The 14,800-nt window shown below is 41.2% G+C and overlaps 1 protein-coding gene across 2 annotated transcripts in view; it reads left to right on the forward strand.

The window, feature by feature from the left end:
• Positions 1-4,772: 4,772 nt before the first annotated feature.
• ASB14 (ankyrin repeat and SOCS box containing 14) overlaps positions 4,773-14,800 on the forward strand; it is a 49,054-nt gene continuing 39,026 nt past the window's right edge. Inside the window, exons 1-2 of one of the 2 annotated variants that reach the window (XM_063426885.1) lie at positions 4,773-5,015; positions 13,428-13,565. In XM_063426885.1, the coding sequence (XP_063282955.1) occupies positions 13,444-13,565 (122 nt within the window). In that variant the 5' untranslated portion in view covers positions 4,773-5,015; positions 13,428-13,443. Of the gene's footprint in view, positions 5,016-13,109; positions 13,566-14,800 lie in introns of those variants that run through there. The other variant, XM_063426884.1, reaches the window with a different exon arrangement.

Consider the following 14,800-nt stretch of genomic DNA (forward strand, 5'->3'; position numbering starts at 1 on the left):
TATCATAGATTATTATGGGCCAGCCACGTGGGCAGAAGATGGTACCTTTGGTTATAGAACCCCTATTTATATGCTCAACCGCATTATAAGATTACAGGCGGTGGTTGAGATTATCACCAACGAGACGTCACAAGCGCTCAATCTTCTAGCGAAGCATAACACCAGGATGAGGACGGCAGTCTACCAAAATAGATTAGCCTTGGATTACCTTTTGGCAGTAGAGGGAGGTGTATGTGGGAAGTTTAACCTAAGCAATTGCTGTCTTCAAATAGATGACGAAGGGCAAGCAATAGCTGAGCTTACTAGCCATATGGTTAAACTAGCGCATGTGCCTACTCAGGTATGGAAAGGGTACAATCCAAGTAGTTGGTTTGGTAGCTGGTATGAGTGGTTTGGAGGGCTTAAGGCAGTGGTAGGTGGAGTCCTACTGATTTTACTGTTGTGTCTACTCCTACCGTGTCTTATACCCTTAGTAGTTAGGTCTGTGCAAAGCCTGATAGGAAGTATAGCAGAGAGGAAGGCTGCTGCACAGATAATGGCGATATATAAGTATAAGGCTCTAGATCAAGGAGAACCAATGCAGGAAGATGAGTGTTAAAAGATTCACATCATAAGATAAGTCTGGTCTGGTTCAAGGTAACTTGCGGTGTAAGCAAAACTAAGGTTATGTGATGCCTCAAGTAATTGTAAAATATCAAGAGGCATCAAAGGGGGGAATGTGGTGGAATCTCGGTAAAAATAAATTTAGTAGGCCGAGATTACCACGTGGCATGTGTACGTGCATATGCTGACGTATCGATCAGTTGGTTGCACGAGGCAAGATACGATCAGTAGTGTACGGAGCATGTGCAAGAATACAGGATATAGTATTCCCCTCCTCCATTGTGCTGGACAAGCCATGCGGTCAAACAGGAAGTTAATTCTTATTTGTGTTGATTGGTTAAGAGAATGTGCGGGTGGAGCTTAATATGGGAGGAGTTATATGCCTATATAAGGAGCCTGCACTATTGTCCGGGGCTCAGAATTTGCTGTATTTTGGTGACGCTAGTCCCTCTGAGTCCCGATCGGTGATCCAATAAAGAATCTCTTCCTTCCTGAAGAAACCTGTGTCCATCTCTCTGTGCTTGGCTTCCGTCAGTTTCTCAGGTATCAGCTCTTTAAACAAAACCTGTTCAAACTAAACTGTTTTTTTTTTTCTCTTTGTCCGTTTGTGTTTCTTTCAAATACTGTATTCAGATCCGTAAGTTTACATTCACCCCTTACTGATTGTGTTAATTGATATTAAGAGCATATGTGGAATGTTTATATTTTATTAAAAGTAAAATTTAAAAAAATTACTTCACTATTGTATTTACTAACCAAGTTAGGAGATAATGTGTTTCTAAAACATAGGTTACGTGTTGCTGCAGTACTGATATATGTGTCTGTGTTCTTAGAACATTGCTTATCATCCTGCTATACTGCACCAAAGCATATGTTGGTACTGTATTAATAATACTCCTCAGGAATATTCAGGAGTGAACATCCCAGCTCAATGCTCAGAAAAATTTCAAAAAACCCAAGAGCTACATCTCAGGCTCTACAAGCCTCAGTTAGCGTGACAATTAGAAATAGACTAAACAAGTATGGTTTGTTTGGAAGCGTTGCCAGGAGAAAGCCTCTTCTCTCTACAAATAAGCATGTCGGTACAGCTAAAGTTTGCAAAGTTGCATTTGAACAAACTCCAAGAATTCTGGAACAATGTCCTTTGGACAGATATGACGAAAGTGGGGATGTTTGGCCATAATCCACAGCGCCATGTTTAAAAACCAAACACAACATATCGGCACAAATGCCTAATACCAACTGTCTAGCACAGTGGCGGAGGGGTGATGATTTGGGCTTGTTTTGAAGCCACAGGACCTGGGTTGGACCTTGCAATCATTGACTCGACCATGAATTCCTCTTTATACCAAAGTATTCCAGAGTCAAAGGAGAGGCCGTCTGTTCAACAGCTAAAGGCTGGCCGACATTGGGTCCTGCAACAGGACAATGGATCCCAAGTACACCAGCAAGTCTACAACAAAATGGCTGTAAAAGAAAACAAGTGAGATGTTGCAATGGCTCAGTCAAAGTCCAGACCTTAACCAGATTGAAATGCTGTTGCAGGAAATTAAGAGAGCTGTGCATAAACAAATGCCAACAAACCTCAATGGACTGAAGCAATGTTGTGAAGAAGAGTGGGCCAAAGTTTCTCCACAATGATGTGAGAGACTTGTATGTACGTAGTGGGGAATCGCGATGCAGCCTAGAACAAAAACTAACCCCATTCAACCCCCCAATAACAACAGACCACTTAGTATGGATGAAACAGGCCACAGCATGTATTATCACAAACTAAATTACTGCATAACACATCCATAACTTTATTTATTAAATCTCTTCTTTTTCTGTAACCAAAACGTTTGACATAAATAGGCATAAATTAACATATATACATATACAACTCCACACATAGTGTTATACAGTGAGCCAACCGTCCTTCCCAATAAACATACAGTGATTCCTAATCACAACTTCCTCTCACCTCGCCCCTCGTCATAAAAATCATATTTTTCCAATGCCCGCCATCAGCTGACCTTATCCACGCTTGATGGGCACGACACCTCAGGCAACCTAATGTTAACCTTTTGAAGCAGGGGAGGTTGAGACCTTAAAAACTTGTTCTTCTCATTCCATATACTTAAACGTAACCCCTCAAACTCAGTTGGCAAGGACATACCCCTGGCTAGCTGTGACTAAATATACCAATAGGGCGGGTGGGAGGGAGGCTGTTTTCTGGCCCGAATCCCAAGTGGCACTGAGGTAAGACCTCCCCCACACAACCTTACACATAACATGATCCCACCCACACACTCTTTCCCAACCAATCCCATGCATCTATCCCCACACTCCTACATGTGCCCTTGTCCTCTTAGCTGCACTATCTCCCCAGGGCCTGATCAAGTCATGCAGAACACTATTACTTCAAGTTATTGCTGCTAAAGATTCTACAAGCTATTGAATCATAAGGTGTACTTGTTTTTTCACACATGGTTTTCCCATTTTGGCTTTTGTTTTTGTTAAATAAATCATATCAGTGATATGTCATGTGTTGTTGTTCATTTAAGGTTGTATTTACCTAATTTTAAGACATGCTAAGGAACAGATGATTGTTAATTTGTCCTGATATGTAGATCTATATAGTTTAAAGAGGGTGTACCTTTTGCCATGACTGTATATAAACATACACACACGCGCATTCTGTTTGGTAAATTACACACTCACATGTATATATGCACATATACATACACTAACATTCATACACTCACACACTTGACTTATTTAGTTTGCAATCCCTGGTGATGATTTTCCATGTTTTATTGAATGGTGCAATTTACAGCAAAGTGACCGTTCACCTTTAAAGGAACATAATAGATTTAGGAATCCAAACCTGTATTCCTCATGCTTTACTGTTCTCTTTATGTAGATTCAAGCCCACCTTAATTCTAAATACAAATTGGGGAAACATTTTTTCACCTTTAGTTTTTTTTCAATTCCTGGAAAAAAAAAAAGTTCCTGGAGCCACTCAATCTGCCTTTTTCGACATCCTGCAAACACTTCTAAATGTCCACCACAATTGCTCCTATGAAAAGCTCATGCATGGCATGCAGAATAAATGGGGATTAGCTGTGAGAACAGAGTTTGATTCGATTCCCACAGCGGAAGCTTCTCTCAGGTAGACATTTTAAAACCTGTGTCTACTAAACTGCTATGCTTTATATTCTAAGGTTAAAATGAAAGGACTACTACACCCAACGCACTTCATGAAGTGATCATGAAGTGTCCTGAGTGCCTTTGTTTGTCCTTTAATGTTTTTTTCTCCTCCCCAGAATCAAGCAAGTTTTTAAATGGTGTCTATCTCAGTTTGACTAAACACTTTTGTTTCCCAGTTTTAGGCAATTCTTTCATCCCTTAAAGGGACACTATAGTCACCTGAACAACTTTAGCTTAATGAAGCAGTTTTGGTGTATAGAACATGCCCCTGCAGCCTCACTGCTCAATCCTCTGCCATTTAGGAGTTAAATCCCTTTCTTTATGAACCCTAGTCACACCTCCTTGCATGTGACTTGCACAGCCTTCCATAAACACTTCCTGTAAAGAGAGCCCTATTCAGGCTTTCTTTATTGCAAGTTCTGTTTAATTAAGATTTTCTTATCCCCTGCTATGTTAATAGCTTGCTAGACCCTGCAAGAGCCTCCTGTATGTGATTAAAGTTCAATTTAGAGATTGAGATACAATTATTTAAGGTAAATTACATCTGTTTGAAAGTGAAACCAGTTTTTTTTTTCCATGCAGGCTCTGTCAATCATAGCCAGGGGAGGTGTGGCTAGGGCTGCATAAACAGAAACAAAGTGATTTAACTCCTAAATTACAGTGAATTGAGCAGTGAAATTGCAGGGGAATGATCTATACACTAAAACTACTTTATTTAGCTAAAGTAATTTAGGTGACTATAGTGTTCCTTTAAATAGAAGTTTATTTATGAGTGAATAATAAGCATGCTTGTTAGTGCTTTACTTTTCAACACATTGGTATGACAGTGTGTGCCAATGCAGTAATAATGTTACAGTATGCAGACAGGCCTCCAAATCTCTTCTTGTCCTGGTCTGTAATCCACCTGATTGTGTTGCCAAACATAGCTCAGCCACGTGGGGAGGTCATGGAGAAAATCCCATAGTCGTATGATCACATATTTATAGGTCAGTGGCTCTGTGTAAATAGAAACCCAGAGGACGCAGGACAGAATAAAGTAAATAGGATTTTATACAGAGCAATGTGATGCACATTCAATATAAGACCAATAGCATAGTTTCTAGTCGTCAATCAGAGTCATTTATCACAGCTAATATTGATTTGGCAAAGATATAAGTTCCATGAGCAGTTGTTCGAGACGCAGCAAGTACCTTAAGACATCTCTGCTAATACACGTCAAGGTAAGATTATTTTAAAAATAACATACACTGTGTTAAATACAAACATGTCCAATAGCTATTAAATCCCATAGCAGTCGGTAGTTTGCAGGAGCGGAGATGATACAGATATATATTGGTTTATTTACTAAATGAGTTGACAAGTGACATTCAAAATTAAGGTCCAAATATCAGATTGGGCTGCAAAATGAACTCTTTGTGTGGCGAGCAACAGGGCCTTAAGATGAGTAGCATATGAGAGAAGTGTGATATGTTCAGAGTTTTTGTTAACTTCTTTTTTTTGAGGAAGAAGTCTTATAATTTTTAAAATGTTTTGAAAAGTGATCAAATTAGCTCAGTTTGTCGAGTTTGGGTAATTTCAACTGGTCACATATTTGTGCTTTCTAATGCCTGGTATTTTGAATATTTAAAATACCACACACAGTGTGAAAAAATGCTAGTCATTTTCCATTTATGGCGTCTGCGATACAAGCAAAGCACAGATGGCTTAGTAATTGATGACTGACTGTGTGTAAAGCTGCAGACTCAGGTTAGACTTGTGCATAGTGATGGCCAACTTTGGCACTACAGATGTTTGTGATCTAAATTTCCCATGATGATTAATTGCCTCAAGCCTGGCTAGGCACCATGGGAAATGTATTTCACAAACCGATGTAAACTGCAGTGCCAAGGTTAACATATCATTATGGCGTGTACATTTAAATGGTGATCACGAAATAGACGTGCATTGTTTGTCCCTAAAGGAACACTATAGTCACCTAAACAACTTTAGCTTTATGAAGCAGTTTTAGTGTATAGATCATGCCTCTCAGGTTTCACTGCTCAATTCACTGCCACTTAGGAGTTAAATCACTTTTGTTTCTGTTTATGCAGCCCTTGCCACACCTCCCCTGGCTCTGATTGACACAGCCTGCCTGGGTTCACTTTCAATCATAAAGTAATTCACCTTAAACAATTGTATCTCTTGCTCTGTAAATTGAACTTTAATCACATACTTTAGACTCTTGCTGGGTCTAGCAAGCTATTAATATAGCAGGGGATAAGAAAAACGAAATTAAATAGAACTTGCAACAAGGGAAGGATAAACATTAGATGACCCTTTACAGGAAGTGTTTAGGAAGGCTGTGCAAGTCACATGCAGGGAGGTGTGACTAGGGTTATAAAACTAAGTGATTTAACTCCTAAATGGCAGAGGATTGAGCAGTGAGGCTGCAGGGGGCATGTTCTATACACCAAAACTGCTTCATTAAGCTAAAGTTGTTTTGGTGACTATAGTCTCCCTTTAAATAGGGCAACATTCTATTGACTCTGCATGAGTGGCCCAGAAAACACCCCAAACATTTTTTGTTTAAAATGATGCCGGTAATGGGTTGCATTAATCTTACAGGACTAAAGGTGTAAATATTGGTGATGGGGTGGTCCTAGATTGGGGTTAGTAAATGTTTAGTGGGGAATTGGGATCAGGGTTTGTTGACCGGTGAAGACTGCACCCAGCATATGTCCATTTCAGTAATGACTTTGTTTTGTGCAAATTTATGGTGTTGCTGTCGTATGAGTAATGATCATGTTCTTTATCAGCAACTTTTTGAAGGCTTTGTGAGTCATGATCTTTAAGAAGACATGTATTTCTGTATTTCATATGTTTTATGTCACGTTGCATAGCCCCCCAAAAAAAGACAAACTATATCTCTGCTATTTTGGGCATATTTGTGAAAACGTGTCATTTTAATTTAACTGCTGTATATTGAATCCTGCATTGGCGTAAAATGTTTTGTGTTTTTCTCTTATCACTATTTTTTTTTATATATGTAGTTTTTGTTTTATTGCTACTCTGATTAAGCAGAATTAGGTTGATTTTTGTTTATATATCCGTTTAACGTTCCTTCAAATCATAACACAGTCACAGCTAAACTGCCGGACAGCCAAGGCCAGGTGTACTAGTATGCAGTTGCCTGCAGGTTTATGTCTGCTTGGGGAGGGAGATAGGGACATCCTTTCAATGCTCTTTTAAAGTTTAGAGCAAGCGGGACAGTAAATGGGTGATATAAAAGGCACACTACTCAACAGATTGGCTAATTACAGAATGGAACTGTGTCCTATCACATATATCACACTATCCCCAATTATAGCCCTATCAAATTTGCAGATAAAACCAGACACCTCTTATGATTCTTTTAAGACTATCTTCACCAGGGGTTCCCAACTCAGTCATCTAGTACCCCTTACCAGTCCATGATTTAGTAATTACCCTGTTGTGTCTGAAGTGGTTTTTTTTTTCTTTGACACCTTAAACACAACTGGGTAGTCCCTCAATCCTGGACTGTTAGGGGGTACTTGAGGACTGGGTTGGGAACCACGGATCTACACGAATACCTCAAATGATCTTTCAGAAGGCCTTAACATTATTGGAGAGCAGACTCCAGCTAAGTAAATCCATAAATGTAAAATGTTGACATTAGCACTACACCAACATTAGAAGGTGGACATTAGCACTACACCAGCATTAGAAGGTGGACTTTAGCACTACACCAGCATTAGAAGGTGGACATTAGCACTACACCAGCATTAGAAGGTGGACAATAGCACTACACCAGCATTGGAAGGTGGACAATGGCACTACACCAGCATTGGAAGGTGGACAATAGCACTACACCAGCATTGGAAGGTGGACATTAGCACTACACCAGCATTGGAAGGTGGACATTAGCACTACACCAGCATTGGAAGGTGGACATTAGCACTACACCAGCATTGGAAGATGGACATTAGCACTACACCAACATTAGAATGTGGACATTAGCACTACACCAGCATTGGCGATGGACAGTGGACCACTTTGGGGTTGGCTAGTGGCATGCTGAGGGACAGTCCTATATGGAACGGGGTTGTGTCAGCCTAGTCTAGTGTGAAGCATTCTGCCCATGTGCTCATAGCGGCCGTACCTGGAGAACAAATCTTTGCTTTGACGGAAGCCTGTGCATTATTATCTATGCATCTTGGTTTGTGGGTAGATTTGCAATGTGGTTTACTTGTGCAATAACTGAGCAGCAGCAGGAAAGCAGCCTTTGGGTAGCATAAGGTAGCCCAAAAATTCAGACAAACACAGTATGACACTCAAGTCTCCTTGCACCAAAACCACTAGGAAAAAAGTGACTGTCCATGACAAACCTTTTACTGTTTGTATTTAAATGGTATTCACAACATACCCACAAGAACTTTGCTAACTAAAGAAGAACAAAACAACTTGGACTTCATTACCATTTACTATAAAGAAAGACATAATCACAATCCTTTGTGATGAAAAACCTACCATTGGGAATCAATATCCAAAACACATAAGTCGATCTAATGCAAGTGTCACTTATGTGCCTGATGTCCAGACTTTCCTGAGACAGTCTTTTTTTTATTATTTGTTATCCCATTAATTTGTTTCAAATAGTAGATAAATTATAGTCCAGACACGCAGGGTCTTCTTTAAGCAGCAGTTTTATTGGAAAAACACAGCAACGTTTCGTTCTCCACTGAGATCTTTGTCAAGCTTGCCGTGTTTTTCCAATAAAACTGCTGCTTTACAGAAAGACCCTGTGTGTCTGGACTACATTGTGTCTCTCTACTACATGGAATTGGGGTTTGCAAGCCCTATGTACAGTGCACTGAGGTCTACAGGTGATGAGAGTACGGATCCCTCCTTTTTTTTTGCAATCATTAATTTGTTTAAAGGCAAGACTGAAGTTGATTTCTTATTTGGCCAGTTATTTATTCGTGGAAGTTGGTTTTTGATTCGTGGAAGTTGGTTTCTGATTCGGGATTTAATGCCCAAACTGCCATTGGGCCAGGCTAAAAACAATTGTGTTTAACAGAGGACATCCTACTCTGGGTAAATCCATGTGAATAGAAGTGGCCCAACTGCAAATAACTCTCTGGAAACATCAGTTACCTATTCCAAACGATGAAAAACCGCTTTCATGGCAGGATAGGCACTGTTTCTTTATGCCCAATTCACCATTGAGTCAGCCTAAAGACAAGTGTATTTAATAGAAGACACCCTACGGTGTGTAAATCCATGTGAAAATCAGTGGCCCAATAGCAATTAATCCTTTGAAAACATCAATTTTATATATTCACTAATTCGGTAGAAGTGTTTCTAATGGCTTTTAGTGTGACAACCACAAAAGGCATTTTGACCACGTTTCCTACAAAACAGCAATGTTTTCAGTGTGGCGAACAGAACCTTGCCACAGGATTTTGGAGGAGCCTGCTTGCCAGCCTCCTGCGTTAGACCTGGCTAAAATACTTCTAAAAGGCTCTGTTCGTGCAATTGGGATTATATGGTTCAGTTTCCAAACAGCCTGGAGCTGTTAAACCCTATTAACACATAGTAACGATTCTAACTGCAGTGTTCTTATTGTCTGTTTGGGTGGCCTCTGTTCGCATGAACGACCACGAGGTGGCCGCCATCTTGTTCGCATGAACGCAAGCAGCGGTGTTTGGTTGTCGAGTTCTTGGAACTAAAATCGGACACAGAAACTCCTGAACACCACTGGACTTCCATCATCGCCTGCATTTGGTTCTTTACAACTTAGAAGGGCACTGTTCAGTGGAATCGTTAGTCTGGATGAGGGGAAAATGCTCCAGGGTAAGAACATTGACCATGTTCGGTAGTTTGTTCGGTTTTTTAAACTGCCGAACTAGACTGACTGCAAGCTGTGATTCTCTGGAACTGTTTTGGGCATGGGCCCATGCGTGCGGTCGGTCAAATTATGACTTCCATGGAAATCCCGAACCTTTAACCGATCAGGGTGATTTTTGGATATGTTGGTCCCCCAGATCAGTGGATATGACATTTGTGGGGTTTCCATGTGTTTTAGGGGTACGTTTGGGGTGTTGTTGCATTGCATGTTTCTTATACTGATAGATAATTTAATTACGTTTGTGTACTCAAGTAATTATCTCCCAGGCACATAGGAGGGATTATCCTGTTTTATGTGGGAGTGTCCTGGACCTGAGAGCCAATGTAATGGTGTGTATGTTTTTATTGTAGTCTACTCTCAGGTCCAGGGGGGAGTGCCCCTTGCATGGGGGCTGACAGAATAGGCCAGTTGTGGCTACCAATAAACCAGTTCCTGCTTACCCTCAACATAGAGTCTTATCTCATGTTTGTAGGGAACCACTATACTTGCTATAATCACCAGCTCTTGTAAGAGCTACAGTGCTATACCTGCTATACTCTCTTAGAGGAGAGGTCTTCTCACTGGGAGCTGGATCCCTGACATGGATCCAGGGTGAGATGGGACGGCGGGACCTCAGCCAAGCTGCGGGGGCTACGGTGCTTATGGTGTCCTGTGCCGTGCTTATGGTACTTGGCGGCAGCTTGGAAGCAGCGATTGGCAGAGACACCCAGTCGCGGTGCCAGGCGGTCCTCCACATTCAGTAGCAGGGTTAAAACAAGATGACTTGGACTGGGTGCTTATAGTGTCCCTTTAATAAGACATGGAAAAAATAGTAAATAACCTTTTTTCCTTTGGTGTATAAATAATTTACTTCTAGCATAAAAAAACTATATTTGGCTTGATTATAAAAATAAAAAAAATGGGAGGGGCGGAGCTAGCCAGCCACAATAAGTTTGTACGCATACACTTCACCATCGTAGTAGTGACTTATACTAGTCAACTGCCCTCTATGGAACTCAGCAGAACCTAAGCTATGTACCGTTCTAAGGAACAGTTTCCAACCCCCTCACCCCATCAAGCTTTAGGGTTATGGAGCTCATCTTATTCCCAATTGGGCTAGAACACGATCTGACACATGCCAACAGACAGGCGGCCCAGATACACATCTCTGAGTAAATCTCCATGTAGTATCTCCATACGAGTAGGCTAACCGGCAGACACATATCCTTCACACATGCACGCCCCAGGTACAATGCGTTCTACTCTGTATATATTTGTTATTAGTCTCGGATGGCTGCCATGTTCTACACTTGCATATAAGCTAACGCTACTGTATATCAACCTTGCTTCACCGAAGCTATCGTAAGTATAATTTTACAAATGGGTGTTAAATCGCAGACATATTTGCTGTCAACACTGTGCTATACTATGCATATGTTGTTTGATTTATTTGATTCACGTGTTATACTTGCTCATCTGCAAAAAAAATAAAAAATTCAAAGGAAAAGAGTAATCAGTTTTAAGGGAACTCTCCAAGCACCATAACAACTGCTGCGTGCTATAGCGATAATTATACAAGGCGTGCCCTAGCACCACTCCAATGTAAGAAGTAAAAATTTTAGTGAGTTGTCAACTTATGCATAGATTTCACTATGTTTGAGAAACATTGCCTGATGATGTGGAATCAAAGTAACTACAATTATCTTTGAATGCCCAGTTTACACTCCAAGAGATTGTCAGGCCAGGGTTATGGAAGAAAAAACTTTGCTTTCCGCACAATTTAACTGACATAATGTTTTCATTTATTTTCTGCAGTTTGGGGACCGTTAAGGACCACTGTGAGCACTATAACCTATACAGCTTGCTGAAGTGGTTATGGTGCCAGAGTACCCTGGCTCCCCCCAACATAAGTAGTCAACCATTTTACTAACAGTTTGGCTATGCAATCCTCCTCACCACCTTTCATATCAACCAACATTTCAAATGTACAAAGAGGGACACTAATTTTAGGTGTGGACAGGGGGGTGGGCTATTCTGAAAATGTTGGGTGATTTACTATTTACAATTTATGCGGCTAAAATGTAATTTAGAAAAAATGTAGCTTACTCAGACTGATTTCTAGACACATTTATTGTAGTTTAAATACATATTACTGTATCATTGCTACGGAGCTCATAGAAAAGAGGGACATTAGGATACAAAAGAGGAGCAAAGAGATTGAGGCCCAATATAGAGACTGTCCCTCCTAAATAGGGACACTTCAGAGGTATGTCCTTTAAGTCTTCAGGGGAGCAGGAAGCTCATGACCTAAGCCCTGCAGGGTAGGTCCATCACATTGTCTTAGAACTGAAAGCTTCCAGCTGAGAGTAGGCGGTGAGTGAGACTGGTAAGAAGTTGTTAGACTATTTGATTTCTTACATGTGGGTAGGGGTGGAGCGGCATGGTTCCCTCTTCTTCAACTGGATGTATATACTTTAAAGAGAGGAGACAAAACTCAAGGTTGGACGTGACATTTCAAGTTTTCTCCCCTACATGATGGGTGACATGCTGGGACAATCACAAAAAATGTCCCTAGAGGACATGTGACTATCTCAGCATATTGTTAGATCAGCAGGTAAATAATGATTCAGGCAGCTCGGAGGCCAAGCTCACCGTACCAGACATTCTACCAGCATTTTTTTGATCACATATTCCTTGAAATGCTGACAGGCTCGCAGAGCATTTGTTTTCCAGTATGTCTGCTCTCCAGGTTCCCTGCTCACAGTGATCATATGAGTGAGCAAGGATGCTTGGAATGTAATGGAAACCTTGCAAAACATATTTAAACAGTGTCTTCATTGCATACCACTGTCTACAAATTAGCAGCTGCCTCAGCGTGCCCATTTTATATTTCACTTCACTCCAATTCAGTGTTTAGCGAATAAACTGTTGGGTCTAGTTTGTGGTGCTTGGTGATTGGAAGTGGGACCCCTACGGAGTTGGTTGGTTGTGGTAACTGGAGTTGGAATTCCGCAGCAGTAAAATGGGTTAATACGGTTATAGAAGCAGTCTTACTTGATGAGCCCAGTAGTTGACCACTCACACAGTCAAAAAAGTGTCACCATAGGTCAGAAAGGAGTTGTGGTTTAGATGGCCTGTGGGGAAACACAATTCTGTGACAGAAGACCATACTCCATTAGCCTCTCTGGCATGCTTTTTCATGAATTAGGCCAGAAGGTGTCACAGCAAATCTCATAATGGAAGCTACGAGTGAGGGGCTACTGCAGAAATAGTTACATAGTTGAAAAGAGACATGTGTCCATCAAGTTCAGCCTTCCTCACATTTGGTTTTTGCTGTTGATCAAAAAAACAAAACAAAAAAAAAAACAGTTTAAAGCACTTTCCAATTTTGCAACAAACTAGTAAAAAGTGAATGTGAAACTCTACAATTCCAATCAGATGGTCTTATAGCAGCCAGCTACCTGATTTTCTCAGCACTTTATTTTGCCATGCATTTTGTACAGGGAAAGCATTGCGTTGGCCGATATCATCAAACTTGCACACAGGGCCAGCTGCGGAGAGAGCAGAGCAGCATGGGAGAATAACTATGCAACATCTTTTTAAACTCTTGCGAGGGGGTGTGACCTAATCGGTGACTAGAACATTATAGTGTTAGGAATGCGCATTTTTATTCCCAACGCTAGAGTGTTATTTAAAATAATTGTTGCAGCTCTAACCATTTCTTTCCCCTTGTTTCTGATTTCAGACAATGATCAATTAAGATGGATTTCTGCGCACATGATGACGATTTTGAGGATTCCATTGACACACAATATGTTATTCAGCGAAGTTTGCATGAAGTGTTCCGAAAGACACTCGTTACTGAGAGTATGGAAAGTACAAGGTAATCAACATCTAACTGTAAATGGCATATAAATCTAAAAGTAGGGTTACAAAGATAATATATTTTAATAAAATCTAAATGTGAGGTGCAGTTTTGAGGTTTCGAGTCACTAGTTCATTAAGAGAAACTATACAACATGGTAGGGTAATTTCCAATTGCTCGCACTGAGGGAGATACTATTTGTGTCTCTTAAGTGTTACAGTTGAGGCTGGATGTATGTTAAGGTTACTCCAACCATAAAACACTGGTTTTATTTAGAATAACCGTTTCTGAGGTGGTCCAACCCCTCCCAAATTAAAAAAATAAAATGTAAAAACTCACCAACGTTCCATCCCTTAATCCAAATTCTCCCCTCAGCCCAATCATTTTTGGCTGATGTCCTTCCCCTCACTAGGGTGGAGGGAGGATAGACTGAGAGGAGGGCAGAGGTGTGACAGGAGGGTTCCATCACTAGGGGTCTGGCAGTGCTGGCACCAGCATGCTGAGCGTGTTGGTGTCTGATGCCCATTTTGTAGAAAACTTACATTAGCCAGCCCGGACCTTTGTTCTGTGCCAGCTAATGACATTATTTATCTATTGGAGATCATTAAGGAGAATGAGATTTTACCAGTGTAATACCTTAGCTTGTGATACTATTTTGTGCCCTAGGGAAGACCAGCTACTTTTAGCCCTCCCCCCCCAAAAAATTGGCAACTTTGTGTGTCTTTTTCATCCCAAAGCCCCTTTGTGCATCTCTTTTCCCCCTTTCCCAGTCCCTTTGTTTGCCTCTTCACACCAGCTTTTTGTGCCTCTCCCCAGCCCTCTTTGTCCCTGTCTGCCCCATGTGCACCTCTGTGTCTCTCCCCCAGCCCCTCTGTGTGTGTCTTCTTGTGCCACCTAGACATTCTGTGTCTCCTTGTGCCTCCCACCCATTCTGTGTACCTCTTTGTCTCCCACAGCCCCTGTGTGTGTATCTTTGTGCACCCCAACTCTTCTGTGCACCTCTTTGTCTGTCTCTCCCCCTCTCCCCTCCTGTGCTTGCTTACTTGTCAATGTAGTTGTTCAGATGGACCGCGGTAGAGGATATTCTGTTTCCTCTAACTTGCTGACAGGAAGCTATTTGTTGCTCTCCGTGATCACTTCCTGTCAGACCGGGTAAAGAATACTGAAATCCTCTACCTGCGGTCCACTCGGCCACGCTACGGGCGCCCAGAGATTGCGTCTCTGGGCCAATGTTACCTAGGCATCTCATTTAA

Source organism: Pelobates fuscus, chromosome 7 (genome assembly GCF_036172605.1).
Source record: "Pelobates fuscus isolate aPelFus1 chromosome 7, aPelFus1.pri, whole genome shotgun sequence".
NCBI classification, from domain to species: Eukaryota; Metazoa; Chordata; class Amphibia; order Anura; family Pelobatidae; genus Pelobates; species Pelobates fuscus.